At 55.7% G+C, this 18,388-nt stretch overlaps 1 protein-coding gene across 3 annotated transcripts in view; it reads right to left on the bottom strand.

The window, feature by feature from the left end:
- Positions 1 to 7,795: 7,795 nt before the first annotated feature.
- The window catches only part of LOC112909068 (interleukin-9 receptor-like), a 30,213-nt gene continuing 19,620 nt past the window's right edge, over positions 7,796 to 18,388 (bottom strand). For all 3 annotated transcript variants that reach the window (XR_012000709.1, XM_072754328.1, XM_072754329.1), the window contains one exon: positions 7,796 to 8,239. Coding sequence is in view for 2 of the 3 variants with exons in the window: in XM_072754328.1 (XP_072610429.1) it covers positions 8,183 to 8,239 (57 nt within the window). In the remaining variant the exon portion in view is untranslated. The remainder of the gene's footprint in view (positions 8,240 to 18,388) is intronic.

Raw genomic sequence — 18,388 nt, 5'->3', positions numbered from 1 at the left:
CCTGCCCAGGACAGCAGCTGCTGACAGGTTGGGGTCTGTGTCCCTGACGCCGGCTCCTCCTCCCGGGGTCTCCCCACAGGAAATGAAGGAGGCGGCCCTGGTCTCCTCCCGGGACATCATGCAGATCGACCTGGATGTCAACCAGACGTTCCACAGTCACACCATGTTCTGGGACCGCTACGGGGTCGGGTGAGGCTGCTGGGCCAGCGGGGTTCCAGGGCCCGGGAGAGGCCCGGGGCTTCTGTGCAGGGGACACGGGATCTCTGAGGCCGGGGGGAGCGACCGCAACAAACAACACACTGCCACATGGTAGGTGCTGGGGATGACGCCCATGCCCCCACCCCTGGGGTCTCGGGGATGGGGAGGCCCCAGGACGGGGCCTCCAGGGGTCACCGTCTGAGCTGAACCCCAAGGGGGTGTGGGGCAACTCCGTGAAGAGCAGGGGGCTGGGGTGGGGGCGTGGGGGGGCAGTAAGGGGATCTGGGGGCCAGGGTACATGGCCACGGCTGGACCGGGACACATGGACCCGACGAGGGTTGGACAGGTCAGGGTGACACCCACCCTCAGTGTTTTATGTACTTCAGAATTCTGTGCATTTTATTTTAGACAATTTGCAGTTGGTGAGCACACATAGTATGACGACCCCCAGATGCCGCCCCGGGTCCAGGCAGGCCCTGACCTGAGCACACGGGGCCCCAGGGGCAGGGGTCACAGCAACCCCAGACTGGGGTTGCCTTTATCTGTAGACGTCTCCGTGTGCACCTTAGATAAGGGGGTGCCCTGTGTCCACAGGCCCCCCACGCCATCCCCCTCAACCACCGCCCCCACGCCATCCCCCTACATCACCCCCCACACCATCCCCCACACCCCCCACACCCCCCACCCCTACACTATTGGTCCCGCCCCCCACACACACACACAAGGACTCGGTGCAGCTGCCCCCTGTGGGACATGCTCAGCCTCCCCGGCCACCTTGGGGTTCTCTGGACGGCCTGCTCCTGTCAGAAGCCCGGGTGTCCCGGAGAGTCCCCAGGGGCCATGGGGAGGGGGAAAGGCAAGGAGCCCCCGACAGAGGGGGTGAAGGTGGGTGGAGCAGAGGTGCAGCTCCCTCTGTGTGCAGCGAGCGGGGTGTGTGGGAGCCCGGGACCCCAGGGGTGATCTGCAGGGGTGCCAGGGGTGGGGCTGGGGAGCCGCCAGGCAAGGATGGCTGGGCTTCCCGGGGGGCCGCTCAGACCGTCTCCCCACGAGAGCTCGGTGCTCCTCCCTGCAGGGAACCTGCTGCCCCCCGGGGCCCCCGTGGCCCTCAGAGCGCGGCCAGGTCAGGCTGACCTGTCACCCCCGGCCCAGGGGGAGCTGGGCTCCAGCAGCCCTGGCCTGGGGGCTGCGGAGCCGGGGTGCAGACTCAGGCCGCCGTGCGAGGGGCATCGGGCAGCTCCTGGCAGCGCTGAGGGGGCTGCACCCCGTACCCCTCCCTGTGCTCAGATAGTGACCCCAAGGGTTCGCAGCCTGTATCGGGGTCACACCTGCACGACGTTCCCAGCTCTCCTCATGGTGGCTCAGACCTGGAGCCCCGAGATGCTCTGGGATGGGCAGGCCTGGGGTCCCCCCCCCCAGAGTCCAGCCCAGGGACACCTGGGAAGGCCTGGGGGTCCACTCAGGGCCACGGACGCCCCGGCTGCGTGGGCTCGGGGCAGGGGCCATATGGGGCTGGTGGTGTTCCCGGGACACGGGGCCAGGCCAGGGCAGAGGAGGAGAAGCGTCAGGGGCTGTGGGGACCGGGGCAGGGGGAGCTCTGGCTCCCAGGGGGCGTGCAGGGGTGCCGCTCCAGGGCTGGAGGGGGCGCTGGCGGCGCTGGGGGAGCCTGGAGCTGCACACCCCATGGTGGGAGCTGCACAGAGGCGTCGGACACCCCAGGGTGCACATAACCCCCAGCACGCTGCATGTGTGAGGTCGCCACCTGTCCCCGTGCGCAGACCTGACCCCAGAGATCGCCCCCGCGGAGGGGCCCTGAGGGCCGCGGGGCCTGCGGGGCGGGTGTCGGCACCTCGGCGGCCTCGCTGGGTGGGGGCTGACTGAGCAGAGCCCCCCGCTGTCCCCTCTCCTAGGCAGCGAGCCCTTTTCCACGTGCTGGCGACCTACTCGGTGTACAACACCATGAGTGTCCCTGCCCCCGCCTCCTGCCCCACGGGCAGCCTTGTCCTGAGTGCTGGTGACCAGCGGGACTCACAGTTAGGGCCCCAGCTCCACGGCCCCAAGATGCCGGGGAGGGTCTCTCTCCTCCGGGACGGGCAGGGGGCGGGGTGCAGACCTCCCAGGGGAGGGAGGGCCTGCGTGCCCAAGGGCCGGGGCTGCCCAGGGCCCCTGCATGCACCGCGGCCGTCCTAGAGCTCAGGTCTGGACCCTGACAGACGGGACTACTGATGAGAACCCCGGGCGGGGAAGGCTCCCACTCCCCTGAAAGGCACAAGGCTGAGAGGCGCCCTGGAGGCCGCCCTCTTCCACGGCACATTCCAGAAGGGTCCCCGAGGACCCCAGCTCACACGCTCCCCGGCCCTGCGGGGTGTCCTGGCCCAGCTCCCCTCGTGGGACCTACCAGGGGCCACAGTCAGGCCTCCCAACCTGCCCTCCGGGGGATCTCCAGACCTGGCGGGTCCCCTGCAGCCTGGCACAGCTCACGGAGGTGTCTCCTCCTGCTGGTCTGAGGACGGGGGCCCTGGCACGGCAGCTGCAGGGCTCAGTAGTGGGGCCCGGGGTGCTGGCGCCTGAACTGGTCTGGGTGGCCCTCACCTGCCCCCCTGCCCTCTGGGAGCCCCCTCCGGGAGCCCGGACTGTGAAGGAGCTGGGGGAGCCTGACGCCAGCGGGGAGGGCTCAGAGGGGGCCTCAGGGCACACGCCCTCCGTGGGGCTCTGGCTCTTGCAGGAGGTGGGCTACTGCCAGGGCATGAGCGAGATCGCGGCCATCCTCCTCATGTTCCTCCCCGAGGATGCCTTCTGGGCGCTGGCCCAGCTGATGACAGACGACAGGCACGCCATGCACGGTAGGGGCCCACTGGGCCGCCGGGCGGGAGGGGAGCTCAGGAGGGCCTCCCTGCAGGCTGCTGCACCAGGGGGCAGGCGGGGACCCCCCAGCCCGCCCCCCCCACGGGCAAGGGCCCCGCCTCCCCAGTGCCCTTGGGGTCCCGGAGCCATGGCCATCCGCCCCACCGTCTGCAGGCCAGGCTCACACTCCTGCTGCTCCCCCAGCCTCCCGCCTGGCTGCCTGCTTGCCCCCCAGGCCCCCCTGTCAGCTCACGGCCACACGGAGCCCAGGGGGCAGCGTCTCCCCCTCCCAGGGGCCCCCCCAGCCTCACTCCCAAGCCTCACAGAGGGCCGTGCACGCCCATCACCCTCCCCGTCGCTTGCACCCGCTGCCCCTCAGAGCTGGGGACCTGCCTGTCCCCGCGGTGGCCCCTGCAGGAGAGAGGTTGCTGGGTCAACTGGGCCTGGTCCTCAGCCCCCAGCCCACACCCCGAGGGATCTCTGTGAGGACAAGGGTCCCCGGGCCCCACACCCCCGGCCTGGGAGGCAGCCCTGCCCTCTGGGAAGAGCGGGTCCAGTCAGGGCTCCGGGGGTGGTGGGCACACGGGGGTCAGGGCGTGGGGGGAGGCCCCTGCCCCGACACCCCCCACCCCGCCTAGTGCAGGAGGAGGTCCTGATCATGGGGGCCCAGGGCCTTCTCAGGCTTCTTCGTCCCAGGCTTCCAGAAGCTCCTCAGGTTCCAGGCTCATCATGAGCACGTCCTCGAAAGAGCTCTCCCCGACCTGAGGAAGCACATGGCAAGTGGGAGCTCCTGAGGCTCCGTCCCCGGGGCCCGGGGCAGGGGGTGGGGGGCACGGCCCTCCGAGCTGCCCAGAGTTGGGGTCACGTTCCTCACCCTGGGGCCTGGGGGCACCCTCGGGGCTGGGCTGGGCCATGGGGAGCGCGTCCACCTGGCTCCAGGGGCTGCGGCGTGGGGCCTGAGCACCTCCTGCCCTCCCGCCAGGACGAGGAGCAGATGTCCACCAGCATCTACACCCCGAAGTGGTTCCTGCAGTGCTTCCCCAGCCAGGTGAGGACACCCCCCCGGGACCCCCCCCCCCCCGCTCCCGGACCACCCCCTGCCCCCAGGGAGGGCCCAGCTCAGCCCCACCCTCCAGATGAGCCAGGCCCGACTCCAGGGCCCTGAGGCTGAGGCTTGCAGCCCAGCCCGTCCTGGAGAAGCCCAGAGGGTCCCTGGAGGAGGTTCCGGGGAGCGGGCCATCTCTGCCTCAGCTCCCCCAGGGGAGGCCAGGTCAGCCGGGGGTGTGGACGGGCCCTCGGCCCATTGGGCGGCCAGCCTGGGGTCCTCTCGAGGCGTGGTGTCATCAAGTGGGGGCAGAGTCTGTGCCCCCAGGGGTGCGGGGGCTGCTGGCCGGGGCCAGAACCCGGAGCGGCCGGGAGCCCTGATCTCCCTGGGAGGAGGGCACGCACAGGCTGTGGGGCCTCGTTGGAGGCAGCCGGGGGGCAGCAGGGACTGTGGGCAGATGGGAGGCCTAGCCTAGCCCCAGCCGAGCCCCCCAGGGGCCCTGCTCAGGCTGCTCCTCCCATCCTGCTGTCCCCTAGACCCCCTTCTCGCTCACCCTGAAGCTGTGGAATGCGTATATACCGGATGGAGAGCGGGTGCTCACGGCCATGGCCTACACCATCCTCAAGGTGCACAGGAGTAAGTGAGCCCCTGGGAGCCCAGGTGTACGGGGCGGGGGGGGGGGGGGGTGGCAGGGGCGGTGACCCTATGCTCTGAGCAGCACCTGGACCTGGGGCGGGGGGACAGTGGGGCAGGCAGGTGCAGCGGGGCTCCCTGAGAGGAGCAGCAGGCAGGGGCCACCCTGGCCAGCGCACTGCCCACGGCACTCCTGGGCACAGCGGGACCCCAGCCGCTGGCCTGGGGGCACCGGGGGGCCACAGGGCGGGGCCCTCTGGGTCTGACTCTCGCCCACCGCCCAGAACGCCTCCTGAAGCTGCCCCTGGAAGGGCTCTGGGAGTTCTCCAGGACTCTCTGGCCCAGCCCTGGGCCCTGGAGGACGAGGAGGTGCTCAGACACCTTTGGGCCTCCATGACCCAGCTCCGGAAGATACAGTGCGACCTGCCCCGCCCCCAGGTGGGCTCAGGGCCCCGGCCCCTCCCAACTCGGCCTGCTGGGGCTGCCCACAGGGGACAGAGCCACCGGGGCCCCCGTCCTCATCTCTGGGGTCTCCTCTTCTGCTCTAGCCTGGGGGACCCCAGGCCAAGGCTGGGCGTGCAGGCACCCACTGCAGGGCCTGGGCACCAGTGTGGGGAGCTGAGCACAGGGTCAGGCCGGGGGGCCACGCGGGAGCTGTGATGACCCCCGGGGCCCCTAGCGGGGGACACACAGCCTGCTGGAGATGCTGACCCCATCGGCCTCTTTCCAGCGGGACCTGAGGAGTTCCCCACGAGGCCCCTGGGCCTGGAGCGAGTGTCCCCGGTGCCCGGGCCTCTCCTCCCTTCTCCGGCCTCTGAGACACTGCCCAGGGTGGAGGAGCAGGCCTCACTGGGCCCAGCCACCCAGCCTGAGCCGCCCAGACCTCCTCCCGGCCAGGCCATCGTCCAATTTCCCCCCAGCGATGGAACTCCCTCCCCATCCTCCCAGTGCAACAAGACGGTGCAGGCAGGCGGCCCCCAAACATGGGCATGAAAACAAAAAACGGGGTCCCCTTCCCTTCAGCACCTGCCTGGGCCACCCCAGAGGCCCTGCGACGGACCAGGCCCTGGAGCACCCCTGGGACTCCCATCACGGGGTCCCCCCAGCCCCCTAGGGACGACGCTGTCGGGCCCAGGACACCCTTCCTGCCCTGTGGCCACTGCAGCTCGTGCCCCTCACCGGGCAGTGATGGGCACAGCCAGGGCAGAGCCAGGGAGGCGCTGAGCGTGCTGCCCCGAGGCCCCGCACAGGCCGGGGACCCTCTGCCCTCCGCGTCCACGGGGCAGCTCGATGCTCGTGGGCCTTGGGGGCAGAGCGTGACGGTGAGTGCGGGGGCCCGGAGGCTCTGGCCCGCCGTCACTGTGCCCTGCCTCATCTTGCTGTCCCTCCCGGAGGGCGGCACCCCCTGCACAGGACACCAGCCCCTGACCCAGAGGGACCTGGGCTAGCCTGGCCCCAGGCTCTGTGGGGGCAGGGGCAACTCGAGCCCTCCCCAGGCCCATCACAAAGACTAACGGGATCCAGCGCCCCGGGGCCCTGGCCAGTCCTGCATTCTGGCCCCGGGCTGAGCGAGCCCTCTCACAGCCTGATGTGGCCTCCTGGGCCCTGGGCGTGCCCCAAAGATCCAGGTCGCTGACCTAGGGCAGCCCTGGGGATCCCGGGACACCCCAGGGCAGGGCAGCAGGGGCAGGCCCATGGGCCCCACCCGCAACCAAACCAGGAGGCAGGCTCCTCCACGTGCTGGGGCTCCAGCAGTCAGTCACCCAGCCCCAGGGGGCCTGAGGCCGGGGTCCAGCTGCCCTGCGGGGACCCAGCACAGGAGCCCATGGGCCGCAGGTCCAGGTCAGCCCTGCTGTCCCCAGAACTGCCTCTCAACACCCCAACCTCAGGACACACGCCCCCACCCAGAGTCCGCACAGGCTCCCAGGTGGGGGACTCCAGCATCCACACCCCTGTGGGATTCCCGCTTTCCTCTAAGGACAGGAAGGTCTCCCAGGGGAAGGCGCACACCCTCGGCTCTGAGCCCCTGTTTGCTGTTGCAAGTTCAATAAAGTGTTGTTGTGTGAAAATGCACAGCTGGCTCCTTTCTGCGTCTCCCAGAGCTCTGTGCACGGGGTGTGGAGAGACCCCCAGGGAGGAGGAGGGGGCACCACCCAGGCCCCGACCAGCCCCTGCAGGGGCGCCGCCAGGCACACACAGCTGACGTCCCCACGTGCCTTCCAGGGGCGGCCAGACACCAGGGTCAGGACCCCACAGACTCTACTGCGACTCAACCTGTGCCTGGGGCCAGGACGGGCCTGGGACAGAGTGACAGCCCGGGAGCCTCAGGTCACCAGGGTCTGTGCAAAGTGCCCTGGGAGGTCTGTGCTCCCTCTGTTCAGGGGGCCTGGGCTGCCTGGGCTCTGAGGCACTTCCTCTCCTCCCCTCCCCACCCCGTGCCTGTGCACCTGGGGCACAGAGGGCCCACGGGGTGGTCAGCGTGGCCCTGGAGGGGACGTCAGGACAGCAGGCCCTTGCAGCTCTCACACCTGGGCCACCCTCACCGGGTGGGCTCAGCGTACACACCTGGTGCTGCTGGATCTCTCGCACCAAAGTGTGGAGGGCACCCTGCACGCCCTAGAGAGTAGGGGCTGGGTGAGCGTGGGGCTCGGCCTGGGGGCAGGCAGCGCAGGGGACCAAGGGACCCCAGCCCCGTCCCCACCCCAACTCCCACACACAGGCAGCCCCAGGGCTCCCCCCATGGGTAGCGGCCTCCTCAGGAGCTCCCCCCAGGGTGGCCCCAAGGTCTGACTCCCCACCGGAGAGGCATCGGGGAGAAGAGAAGCAGCCAGCACTCGGTGGCGACCCACTGCCACCTATGGGAATGTGGCCGAGCCAGACCTTCCAGCTCAGCTGACCCTCCGGTGGGACAACACAGCACAAGGGAGCCCGGGTCGGCCAGGAGAACCCAGCTAGCTGCCCAGCGCCAGCACCAGAAATGATGGTGTTTCAATCATTTCAGCGTCAGGATGACGCGGCCCGAGGATCAGATCGCTGCACGGCGACAGACACACACACACACACCAAACCCAACAAACGTCGGAATCCCCCGATTGTTGTCAGACAGCAGACAGATGGTTACAGACACGACGCTAGGGTCCCCGGTAGGACACACGGAGGATGCTACAGACCACAGCTGCAGAGGCACTGGAGGCCTGGGGATGTGCCTGTGGGTGCCGACGAGGAGCACGGGGCAGCGGGAAGCACAGAGGGGGGCCCCTCCTGGGAAAGGATGCCAGGTCCCCGCGAAGGCTCCAGATGCTGACATCTGTCCTCCTCTCCTTCAGCTTCTGGTTTCCCCCCTATTTTGTTCTTCCTGATTCTCCTCCGGCCTCTACCCTGCATCCAAGCCACTGACCACACGGGCTTCTTTACGACGTCAGGTCCCAAAAGGAGGCTGAGATCTGGCTCCAGGATCAGGAAGGATCATCGCCGACGTTTATGCTGATCCCCCCGAGCTCGTGCCTTCACGGCTCTTCTGTCCTGCAGAACAAGGGGAAGCACAGGCCTTACAGGGAAGGAAGCCCACTCCCACTCAGGCGGGACCGTCCCTAGTGGAGGACATCATCTGCGCCAAGGAGTGCAAGCGAGGAGATCAAGAACAGGTCGCAGGCTAGACATAGTCCGCTTTGAGGTTTTTCCTGAAGCAAGCACTTACCTTCGATGTCATGCTTTATTAGTTCATCCATTTATTATTTGTTAAAGATTTTATTTTTATGTCCTCTCTACACCCAACATGGAGTTCAAACTCACAATCCTGAGATCAAGGTCCCCCGACCAGGCCGGCCAGGCACCCCAGGGCCATGTTTCTCATCTCTTTGCTGGCTCGCCTATCTCTGCATCCAACTGGGACATCAAGTCCATGATGGGGGAGCTTTAGCTACCTCCGAACCTAGAACGTTCTCGCTGTATCCCCATCCTAGAACGACCTTCGCCATTGAATAGCAATTTAAATAAATCCGCAGTCAAATGACTCCTGTTAAAGGAAATGGCCAACTTCTCACGTGTGTGGGCCCCGCTCCCTGGGCTCTCGGGGAAGCTCTGATTTCTTTAACATCGATCAAGGTCCCAATGATTCCACCGCACCTCGACGCGGGGGCTGTTTCTGCCCTGACACAGGCAGCACATCGGCTTCAATTAATACCTATCAATCAATCAAAGGGAGCCTGGCCGCTCAGTGAGGTTCGTAAGAACATGCGACTCTTGTTCTTGGGGTGGAGAGTTCAAGCTCCATGTCGGTGTAGAGATAACAGAAAAATAAAATCTTTAACAAATAATCAATCAGTCGGTCTGGGGGAGACACAGCCCCGGATCCCACAGGGGCAGGGAACCAGCTGACAGGTCTACGCACAGTATCAGAAGCAGCAGAGCACAAAGTCAGAACTTTCATAAGTCTGCTAGAGTGGGGGACATGCCAGCCTTGACGGTGCTCGGGAGGCGAAGTCGGGGGTGGCCCCTGGAGCAACAGGGTGGGCTCAGGGTCCCCGGGGTCCCAAGGATGGTGGTGCCAAGGGTTCCTAGGCCCAGGAACGGGGACCCGGGCCGAGAGCCGCGGGACTAGGGCCAGCTGTCTGCCCTGTGTGGCCATAAACTGCAAACCCCATGTGCAGTCACGGGGCCGAGTCCCTGGGCCGGGCCAGCAAAGGCCAGAAGTGGGAGGAGACCCTCCGGGCAGGAGGAGCACGGGTCTCCCCCAGGGCAGCCCCTAAAACTTGGAGGTTTGAAGCTCAGTCACTTGTCCGAGATCAAAAAACAAACAGAAGCTGGGACGCAGGCAGGGTGAACGCAGGGTCTGTAGAAGCGGCGGAGGCCGGGGGCCCCGGGGGGCTCCTCTGCGGAGGCCCCTGCAGACCGGGGGGCGGGATGCTCAGTCCCAGGCCCAGGGGACCCGGCGCCCTCGCCCACATCCCCGCCCTCAGCGCTGAGGCGGGGGCAGCACGGCGCTGCCCGCGGGAGGCCAAACCCCGCCTCTGACCCGCAGGTGCATCTCCCCCGAGGCAGGTGGGCACCTGACGTCAGCGCCGCGGCCCCACCCCCAGGCCCCGCCCCGACCCCTCGCTGCGGCCAGGTGGATGGACCACAGAGGCAGCAGAGCTCCAGCTCCGCGGGGAGCACCAGGGTCGAGCTTCCTTTGTACTTTGTGCTTGCTTTATTTTCATTTCTTTTCTTCGATTCTTTTTTATTAATTGCTTGATTTTAATTTTTATGTATATACCTTATATATTACTTATTTTTGTTTACTTTCATTGTACTTTGATTTTCTTTCTTATTTTGGAATTTAGATTCTTTTAACAAGCAGGCCAAAACACTCACAGGATCTAGTGGGGTTTTTGGGAGGGAGCGGTTGCTGTTGTTGTTATTGTTGTTTTTCTTGTTTTTTTCTTTTTCTTCCTTATTTTTGGATAAAATAATGAGATTGAGAAATTCACCTCCAAAAAAACTTCCTGGTACTCACAGCTAGGAAGTTCATCAATACACATATATGATGTCTGACTAGAGTTTAAAACAATGATTATAAAGATAGCAGCTGGGCTGGGAAAAGAACACAGAAGAAAACTCGAGAATCCCTTACTGTAGAAATAAAAGAACTAAAATCTAGTCAGGCCAATGTTAAAAATGCTATAACTGAGATGCAGTCCCAAGTGGAAGCCTTAAAAACAAGAAAGGTTATGGACCACAGAGGCAGACGTAGGGAACTCAGCCACTTATTAAAACAATAACATTCATATCATAGGAGACTCAAAAGATGAAGAGAGAGAAAAAGGGGCAGAAGTTTTATTTGAACAAGCTATGTGAACTTCTCTAAACCTGAGGAAGGACACAGACACTGAAAACGAGAGCACAGAGAACTCCCACTAAATTCAACAGAAACCGACCATCGCCAAGGCACATCGTAGTCAAATTCACAAAATACACAGACAAGGAAAGAATCCTGAAAGCGGCAGAGGTGGGGTTTGTGGGGGGAGGGAGTCCTTAACCTACAAGGGAGGATGAATCAAGTTTGCAGCAGATCTGTCCACAGACTTGGCAGCCCAGAAAGGAGTGGAAGGAAATATTCAATATACTGAATGGGAAAAGTATGCAACCAAGAATTCTATCTTCAGCAAGCCTGTCATTCAGGATGGAAGGAGAGATAAAGAGTTTCCCAGACAGGCAAAAAATAAAGGACCTCTAAACCAGTCCGGCAAGGAATTTTAAGGGGGACTCTTCTAGTGGGGGAAAAAAAGAGACCAAAACCAACAAAGACTAGAAAGGACCAGAGAACATCGCCAGAAACACCAACTCTACCGGTAACACAAAGGCACTAAATTCATATCTTTCGATAATCACTCTGAATGCAGATGGAATAAATGCTCCAATCAAAAGATATAGGATATCAGAGTGGATTAAAAAAACAAGATCCGGGATCCCTGGGTGGCGCAGCAGTTTAGCGCCTGCCTTTGGCCCAGGGCGCAATCCTGGAGACCCGGGATCGAATCCCACATCGGGCTCCCGCTGCATGGAGCCTGCTTCTCCCTCTGCCTGTGTCTCTGCCTCTCTCTCTCTCTCTCTCTCTCTATCATAAATAAATAAAAATTAAAAAAAAAAAAGAAAATTCTTAAAAAAAAAAAAAAAAAAAAAACAAGATCCGGGATGCCTGGGTGGCTCAGGGGTTGAGCCTCTGCCTGCGGCTCAGGGTGTGATCCTGGAGTCTGGGATCAAGTCCCACATCAGGCTCCTGGTGGGGAGCCTGCTTCTCTCTCTGCCTAGGTTTCTGCCTCTCTCTCTCTCTCTCTATCTCTCTATCTCTCTTTCATGAATAAATACAATCTTTAAAAAATAAAACCAAGATCCATGTATATGCTACCTACAGATGCTCACCTTAGACCTATAGACACCAGCAGATTGAAAGTCAGGGGATGGAAAATCATCTATCACGTTAATGGACATAAAAAGAAAGCTGGAGGACCCATACTTATATCAGACAAACTAGATTTGAAACCAAACACTGGGGACACCTGGTGGCTCAGTGGTTGAGCATCTGCCTTCAGCTCAGGGTGTGATTCCGGGGTCCCAGGATCGAGTCCCACATCGGCCTTCCCTTGGGGAGCCTGCCTCTCCCTCTGCCTATGTTTTTGCCTCTGCTTCTCTCTGTATATCTCTCATGAATAAATAAATAAAATCTTTAAAAAAAGAAAGAACAAATACTGTAAGAAGAGATGAAGAAGGGCATTATTCCATAATTAAGAAGACTCTCTATCAATCTCTATCTGATTATCAGATCAAACAACTGTAAATATTTATGCCACCAACATGGGAGTACCTAAATATAGAAACCAATTAACAACAAACATACAGAAATTCACTGATAATAATACAACGACAGGGGATTTTAACACCCACATTCGATCATCTATGCAAAAATCAACAGAGGAACAATGGCCTTGACTCTCTGGACCAGAGGGACTCAACAGATATAGTCAGAACATTTCATCCTAAAGCAGCAGAATACACATTCCTTTCAAGTGCACATGGGACACTCTTCAGAACAGATCACATCATGGGCCACAAATCAGCCCTCAACAGGTTCAAGAAGATTGAGATCATACCATGTACATTTTCAGACCACGACACTATGAAACTCAAAGTCAAGAGCAAGAAAAAATTTGGACAGACCAAAAATACGTGGAGATTATGAACATCCTACTAGAGAATGAATGGCGCAACCAGGAAACTAAAGAGGAAATTTAGAAAATATATAGAAACAAATGAAAATGAAAACATGTTTCTTCAAACCTCTGGGATGCAGCAAAGGCAGTCCTAAGAGGGAAGTACATAGCAATACAGGTCTACCTCAAGAAACAAGAAGTCTGCAATACAAAAAAAAAAAAAAGTCGGCAATACACAACCTAACCCTACACCTAAGGGAGCTGGAAAAGGACAGCAAACAAAGCCTAAAGCCTGCGGAAGAAGAGAAATAATAAAGATGAGAGCAGAAATAAATGATACAGAAACAACAACAAAACAGTAGAATGGAATAATGAAACTAAGAGCTGGTTCTTCAAAATAATTAATAAAATGGATCTAGCCCTAGCCAGACTTATCAACAAGAAAAGAGAAAGGACCTAATAAAATCACAAATGAGAGAGGAGAGATCACAATCGACACCAGAAAAATAAGACAATTATAAGAGAATACTATGAAAAATTATATGCCAATAGGGGATCCCAGGGTGGCTCAGTGGTTTAGTGCCTGTCTTCCGCCCAGGGCATGATCTTGGAGTCCCAAGATCAAATCCCACATCAGGCTTCCTGAATGGAACCTGCTTCTCCCTCTGCCTGCCTCTCTCTCTCTCTCTCTCTCTCTCTGTCTCTCACGAATAAATAAAATCTTTTTAAAAAAATTATATGCCAACAAACTGGGAGACCTAGAAGAAATGGACAAATCCCTAGAAATGTACAAACTACCAAAACAGAAATAGGAAGAAATAGAAAATGGGAATAGACCCATAACAGGCAAAGGAAGTGAATCAGCAAGGCACCTGGGTGCCTCTGGTTGAGCAACTGCTTTGGCTCAAGTCATGATCCTGGAGTCCTGGGATCAAGTCTCACATTGGCCTCCCTGCATGGAGGCTGCTTCTCCCTCTGCCTTGTGTCTCTGCCTCTCTCTCCATGTCTCTCATATATAAATAAAATATTTTTTAAAAAGGAAAAAGATGAGAAAGGACCCAAATAAAATCACAAATGAGGGATCCCTGGGTGGCGCAGCGCTTTGGCATCTGCCTTTGGCCCAGGGCGCGATCCTGGAGACCCGGGATCGAATCCCACATCAGGCTCCCGGTGCATGGAGCCTGCTTCTCCCTCTCCCTATGTCTCTGCCTCTCTCTCTGTATGACTCTCATAAATAAATAATAAAAAAAAATTAAAAAAAATAAATTAAAATAAAATAAAATCACAAATGAGAGAAGAGAAATAACAAACAACACCACCATCTTATAATACAAACTATCATAAGAGAACATTATGAAAAATTATATGCCAACAACTTGGGAAAACCTGGAAGAATAGATAAATTCCTAGAAATACATAATATAGCCAAAATGAAAAAGTAAGAAGTAAGAAACTTGAACAGACAGATAACCAACAAAGAAATTGAGTCAGCAATCAAAAATCTCCCAACAAACAAAGTCCAGGACCAGATGGCCTTCCCAGGTCCTTTCTACCAGACCCTTAAAAAAGAATTAATATATATTCTTCTCAAAGTATCCCCCCCAAAAAAAAAGAAAAGAAAGGAAAACTTTCATTCTATAAAGCCAGCATTGCCCTGATACCAAAACTAGATGAAGACCCCACTACAAAAAAAGAGAGAGAGAACTAAAGGCCAATATCCCTGACTAACAGAGATCAAAAACTCTCAATAAAAAACTAGCACAGTGAATCCAACAATACATTAAATAAATTATTCACCGTGATCAAGTGGGAGTTATTCCTGGGTTGCCAAGATGTTTCAATATTAACAGATCAATCATTGTGATACACCACAATATTAAAAGAAAGAATAAGAACCAAGTGATTGTTTCTTTTTTTTTTAAGATTTTTTATTTATTTATTCACGAGAGAGAGGCAAAGACATAGGGAGAAGCAGGCTCCATGCAGGAAGCCCGATGCGGGACTCGATCCTGGGACTCTGGGATCACACCCTGAGCCAAAGGCAGATGCTCAACCACTGAGCCACCCGGGTGTCCCACCAAGTGATCATTTCAACAGATGCAGTAAAAGCATTGATAAAACATAACATTCAGTCATGATGAAAACCCTCAACAGATTAAGTTTAGAGGGGATGTACCTCAACATAATAGAAACCTTAGATGAGAAACCCAGAATATCATGCTCAACAGGGAAAAACCAAGAACTTTTCCTCTACAGTCAGGACCAAGACAGGGATGTGCACTCTCATCACTGTTATTCAACACAGTCCCGAAGTCCTAGCCACAGCAATCAGACAACGAAAAGAAATAAAAGGCATCCAAATCAGCTAGGAAAATGTCAAGTTTTCACTACCTGATGATGAATGATTTTCTGTATAGAAAACCCAAAAATCTCTATCAAAAACTGCTAAAACTGATAAATTCAGTAAAGGATACAAAGTGAACTTGCAGAAATCTGTTGCATTTCTATGCACCAATAATGAGGCAGCAGGAAGAGAAATTGAGGGCTCAATCCCATGTAGACTAGCACCAAAAACAATAAGATACGTAGGATTAAGCCTAACCAAAGAAGTGAATGCCCTGCACTGTAAATCCTATAAAACACTGATGAAAGAAATTGAAGATGACACAAACCAATAGAAAGGCATTTCATGCTCATGGATTGGAAGAACAAAGATTGTTTATCTTTTTTAAAGATGTATTTATTCATGAGAAACAGAGAGACAGAGAGGTAGAGACACAGGTAGAGGGAGAAGCAGGCTCCATGCAGGGAGCCAGACGTGGGACTTGATCCCAGGACTCCAAGATCATGCCCTGGGCGGAAGCTGGCACTAAACCACTGAGCCACCCAGGCTGCCCTATTCTTTAAAAGGCTATATACTACTCAAAGCAATCTACACATTTAATGTGATCCCCATCAACATAGCAATGGCATTTTTCACAGAGCTGGAACAAATCCTAAAATTTGTATAGAACCGTGAAAGATTGAAAATCGCCAAAGCAGTGTTGAAAAAGAAAACTAAAACTGGCGTTTTGGACCTCAAGTTATATTACAGAGCCAAACCTGTAACTCTATGATCAATTATTCTTCAACAAAACAGGAAAGAATATCCAACGGCAAAAAGACAGTCTCTTCAACAAACGGTATTGGGAAAACTAGGCAGCCACATGCAGAAGAATGAAACAGGACCACTTTCTTACACCATATATATAAAAAATAAATTCAAAATGGATTAAAGACCTAAATGTGAGACCTGAAACCATAAAATGAAGAAAAGATAAGCAGCAATGTCTTTGACATTGGCCATTGGATCTTCTTTCTAGATATGCCTCTGAGGTGAGGGAAACAAAAGCAAGAATAAACTATTGGGACTTCAGCAAGCTGAAAAGGTTCCACACAGTGAAGGAAACAACCGTAACTAAAAGGCAACATAAAAATAAGAGAAGATATAGCCAATAAAGAGTTAGTGTCCAAAATATATAAAGCAAATATAAATCTCAGCATCCTAACCACAAATTATCCAACTGAAAATGGGCAGAAAATATGAATGGATATTGTCTCTGACAAGACATCCAGATGGCCACCAGACACATGGAAAGACACTCAGCATCACCCATCATCAGGGAAATGCAAAGCCAAACCACAATGAGATGTCACCTGACAGCCGTCAGAATGGCTAAAATTAACAACACAAGAATCAACAGGTATTGGTGAGGCTGGGCAGAAGGGGGAGCCCCCTTACACTCCTGGTGGGAATGCGAACAGGTGCAGCCGCTGTGGAAAACAGTGTGGAGGGTCCTCATAAAGTTCAAAATAGAGCTAGCCTGTGATTCCGAAATTGCACAGTGAGGTATTTACCCCGAGGATACAAAAGTACAGATTCGAAGGGGGACACGCAGCCCAATGTTCGTAGCAGCGTTATCAACAACAGCCAAACTGGGGACACAGCCCAGGTGTCCACCGACAGATGAATGGGCACAGAAGATGGGATAAATATACACACTGCGACATCACTCGGTCATCAGAAGGGATGAAATGAAGCCATTTACAATGACGTGGGAGAAGCGGAAAGGACTTTTGCTAAATGAAATAAGTTAGAGAAAGACAAATACCACACGATTGCATTCACATGTGGATTTTAAGAAACCAACCAAACTGGCAAAGGGGCGAGGTGGGGGGAATGAGGGAAGAAAACCAAGAAACACACTCTTAACCATAGAGAATAAACTAATAAATACCAGAGGAAGTGGGGGGGGGGGGACGGGGAATCGGAGGATGGGGATGACGGAGGGCACCTGTGACGAGTACCAGGCATTGTAGCCAACAGTTGAATCACTATGTGGTATACCTGAAACTATATTATACTGTGTTAACAAATGGGAATTCAATTAAAACTTTAAAATAACAATTGTTAGTATTGATAGAACGGATGCGCACAAGAGATAAAAACAAAAAGGAAATTGAAAATCCAAATAAAGAGTATTAAAAAAAAAAAAACAAATAAAGAGTATTTAGAGCCACAAATCCCCTCCTGATCCCAGCTCAGGAGATGCCTGCCATGGCTATCGTCACCTCAGCAGAGGCCTGGAGTTTGATTCTTGGCAGAGGTCTCTGAATGGATGGGTGCCAGGCACATACGCTAACCCAAAACATAACTATAACGCTTAAAACTAACCCACTGAAGATACTGGGAGTCCCAGTGTCAAGCACATGACCAGATACGATCTCTACTTGTATACGGACAATAACCCTAAGCCTAATTTTATTTTTTTTAAGATTTATTTATTTATTCATGATAAAGAGAGAGAGAGAGAGGAAGAGACACAGGCAGAGAGAGAAGCAGGCTCCATGCCAGGAGCCCGACGCGGGACTGGATCCCGGGACTTCAGGATCGCACTCTGGGCCAAAGGCAGGCGCCAAACCCCTGAGCCACCCAGGGATCCCCACTAACCCCAATTTTAACCTAGCCTAACACTAGACCTATCAGTAATCAAAAACCAAATGCTAACCCCTAGTCCCTAATCCATATACCTAACCCTGATTCCAACTATAACCCTAACCCTAACTATAACCAGTAACCCTAATTCTAACCAGTAACCTAAACCATAATCTGTAACCCTAACCCTAACTCATAACTATAACCTATAACCCTAACCCTAAACAGTAACACTAACCCTACCAGTAATCTAACCCCTAACTGTAATCCAAACCCTAACCCTAACCCTGAGCCAAGCCCCACGTTCAGCGTCCCCCTGAACACAAACCCTGAGCCTGAGCCTGAGCCTCATCTTCACCTTCGCCCTCTACTCAGCTCTCAAGGCAGATCTCGAAACTACCCCCACCTAGGGCCCTCCAAAGCTCCTGGGCCCTAACCCTAACCCTAGACTGGGTTCTGATCTGACCCAGTCCCAGAGCCTGGCTCTGATCCCCAAGAGATTTCAGACACCTGAATGACACCGGAAGACTTGGCCTCCAACACAGTAGGAAATGTGACTTTTGGAGATTGGCAAGGAGCAGAGCAGAAGAAATCTGGAGGAAACCTAAGCCCACGCGCTCGTTTAATGCCCCTGGAGTACAAACTGTGATCCTGATCCTCACTCTAACCCTCACCAAATCTTGCCCTATACCGTAATCCTAATCCCCAATTCCTAAACCTAAACATAATCCTAACTACAGTAAGAAAATTGGATCCGAATGGTAAAGACATTTTAGACAATGGGCAGATGGACACAGGTGGGAGCTGTGCTCGGGTTAGGATGCGTCATCTGTGGCATCTCCTCCAACAGGGCTGTGTGCTGCGTCCTGGGGAGGGCGTCCCGGGTTTGGCTGAGAAGGGGCAGCCAAGGTGAGGGGACGGCGGCCGGGGCGTCTGGGGGCTGGGGTACAGAGTGTCTGTGCTGCGGAGACAGGTTTCCTGCAGGTCTGAAATCTCGGCAGAGTGGGT

Source organism: Vulpes vulpes, chromosome 3 (assembly GCF_048418805.1).
Source record: "Vulpes vulpes isolate BD-2025 chromosome 3, VulVul3, whole genome shotgun sequence".
Taxonomy (NCBI): domain Eukaryota; kingdom Metazoa; phylum Chordata; class Mammalia; order Carnivora; family Canidae; genus Vulpes; species Vulpes vulpes.
The sequence above is the reverse complement of the archived record's forward strand: the minus strand, read 5'-3'. Positions and strand labels throughout refer to the sequence as shown.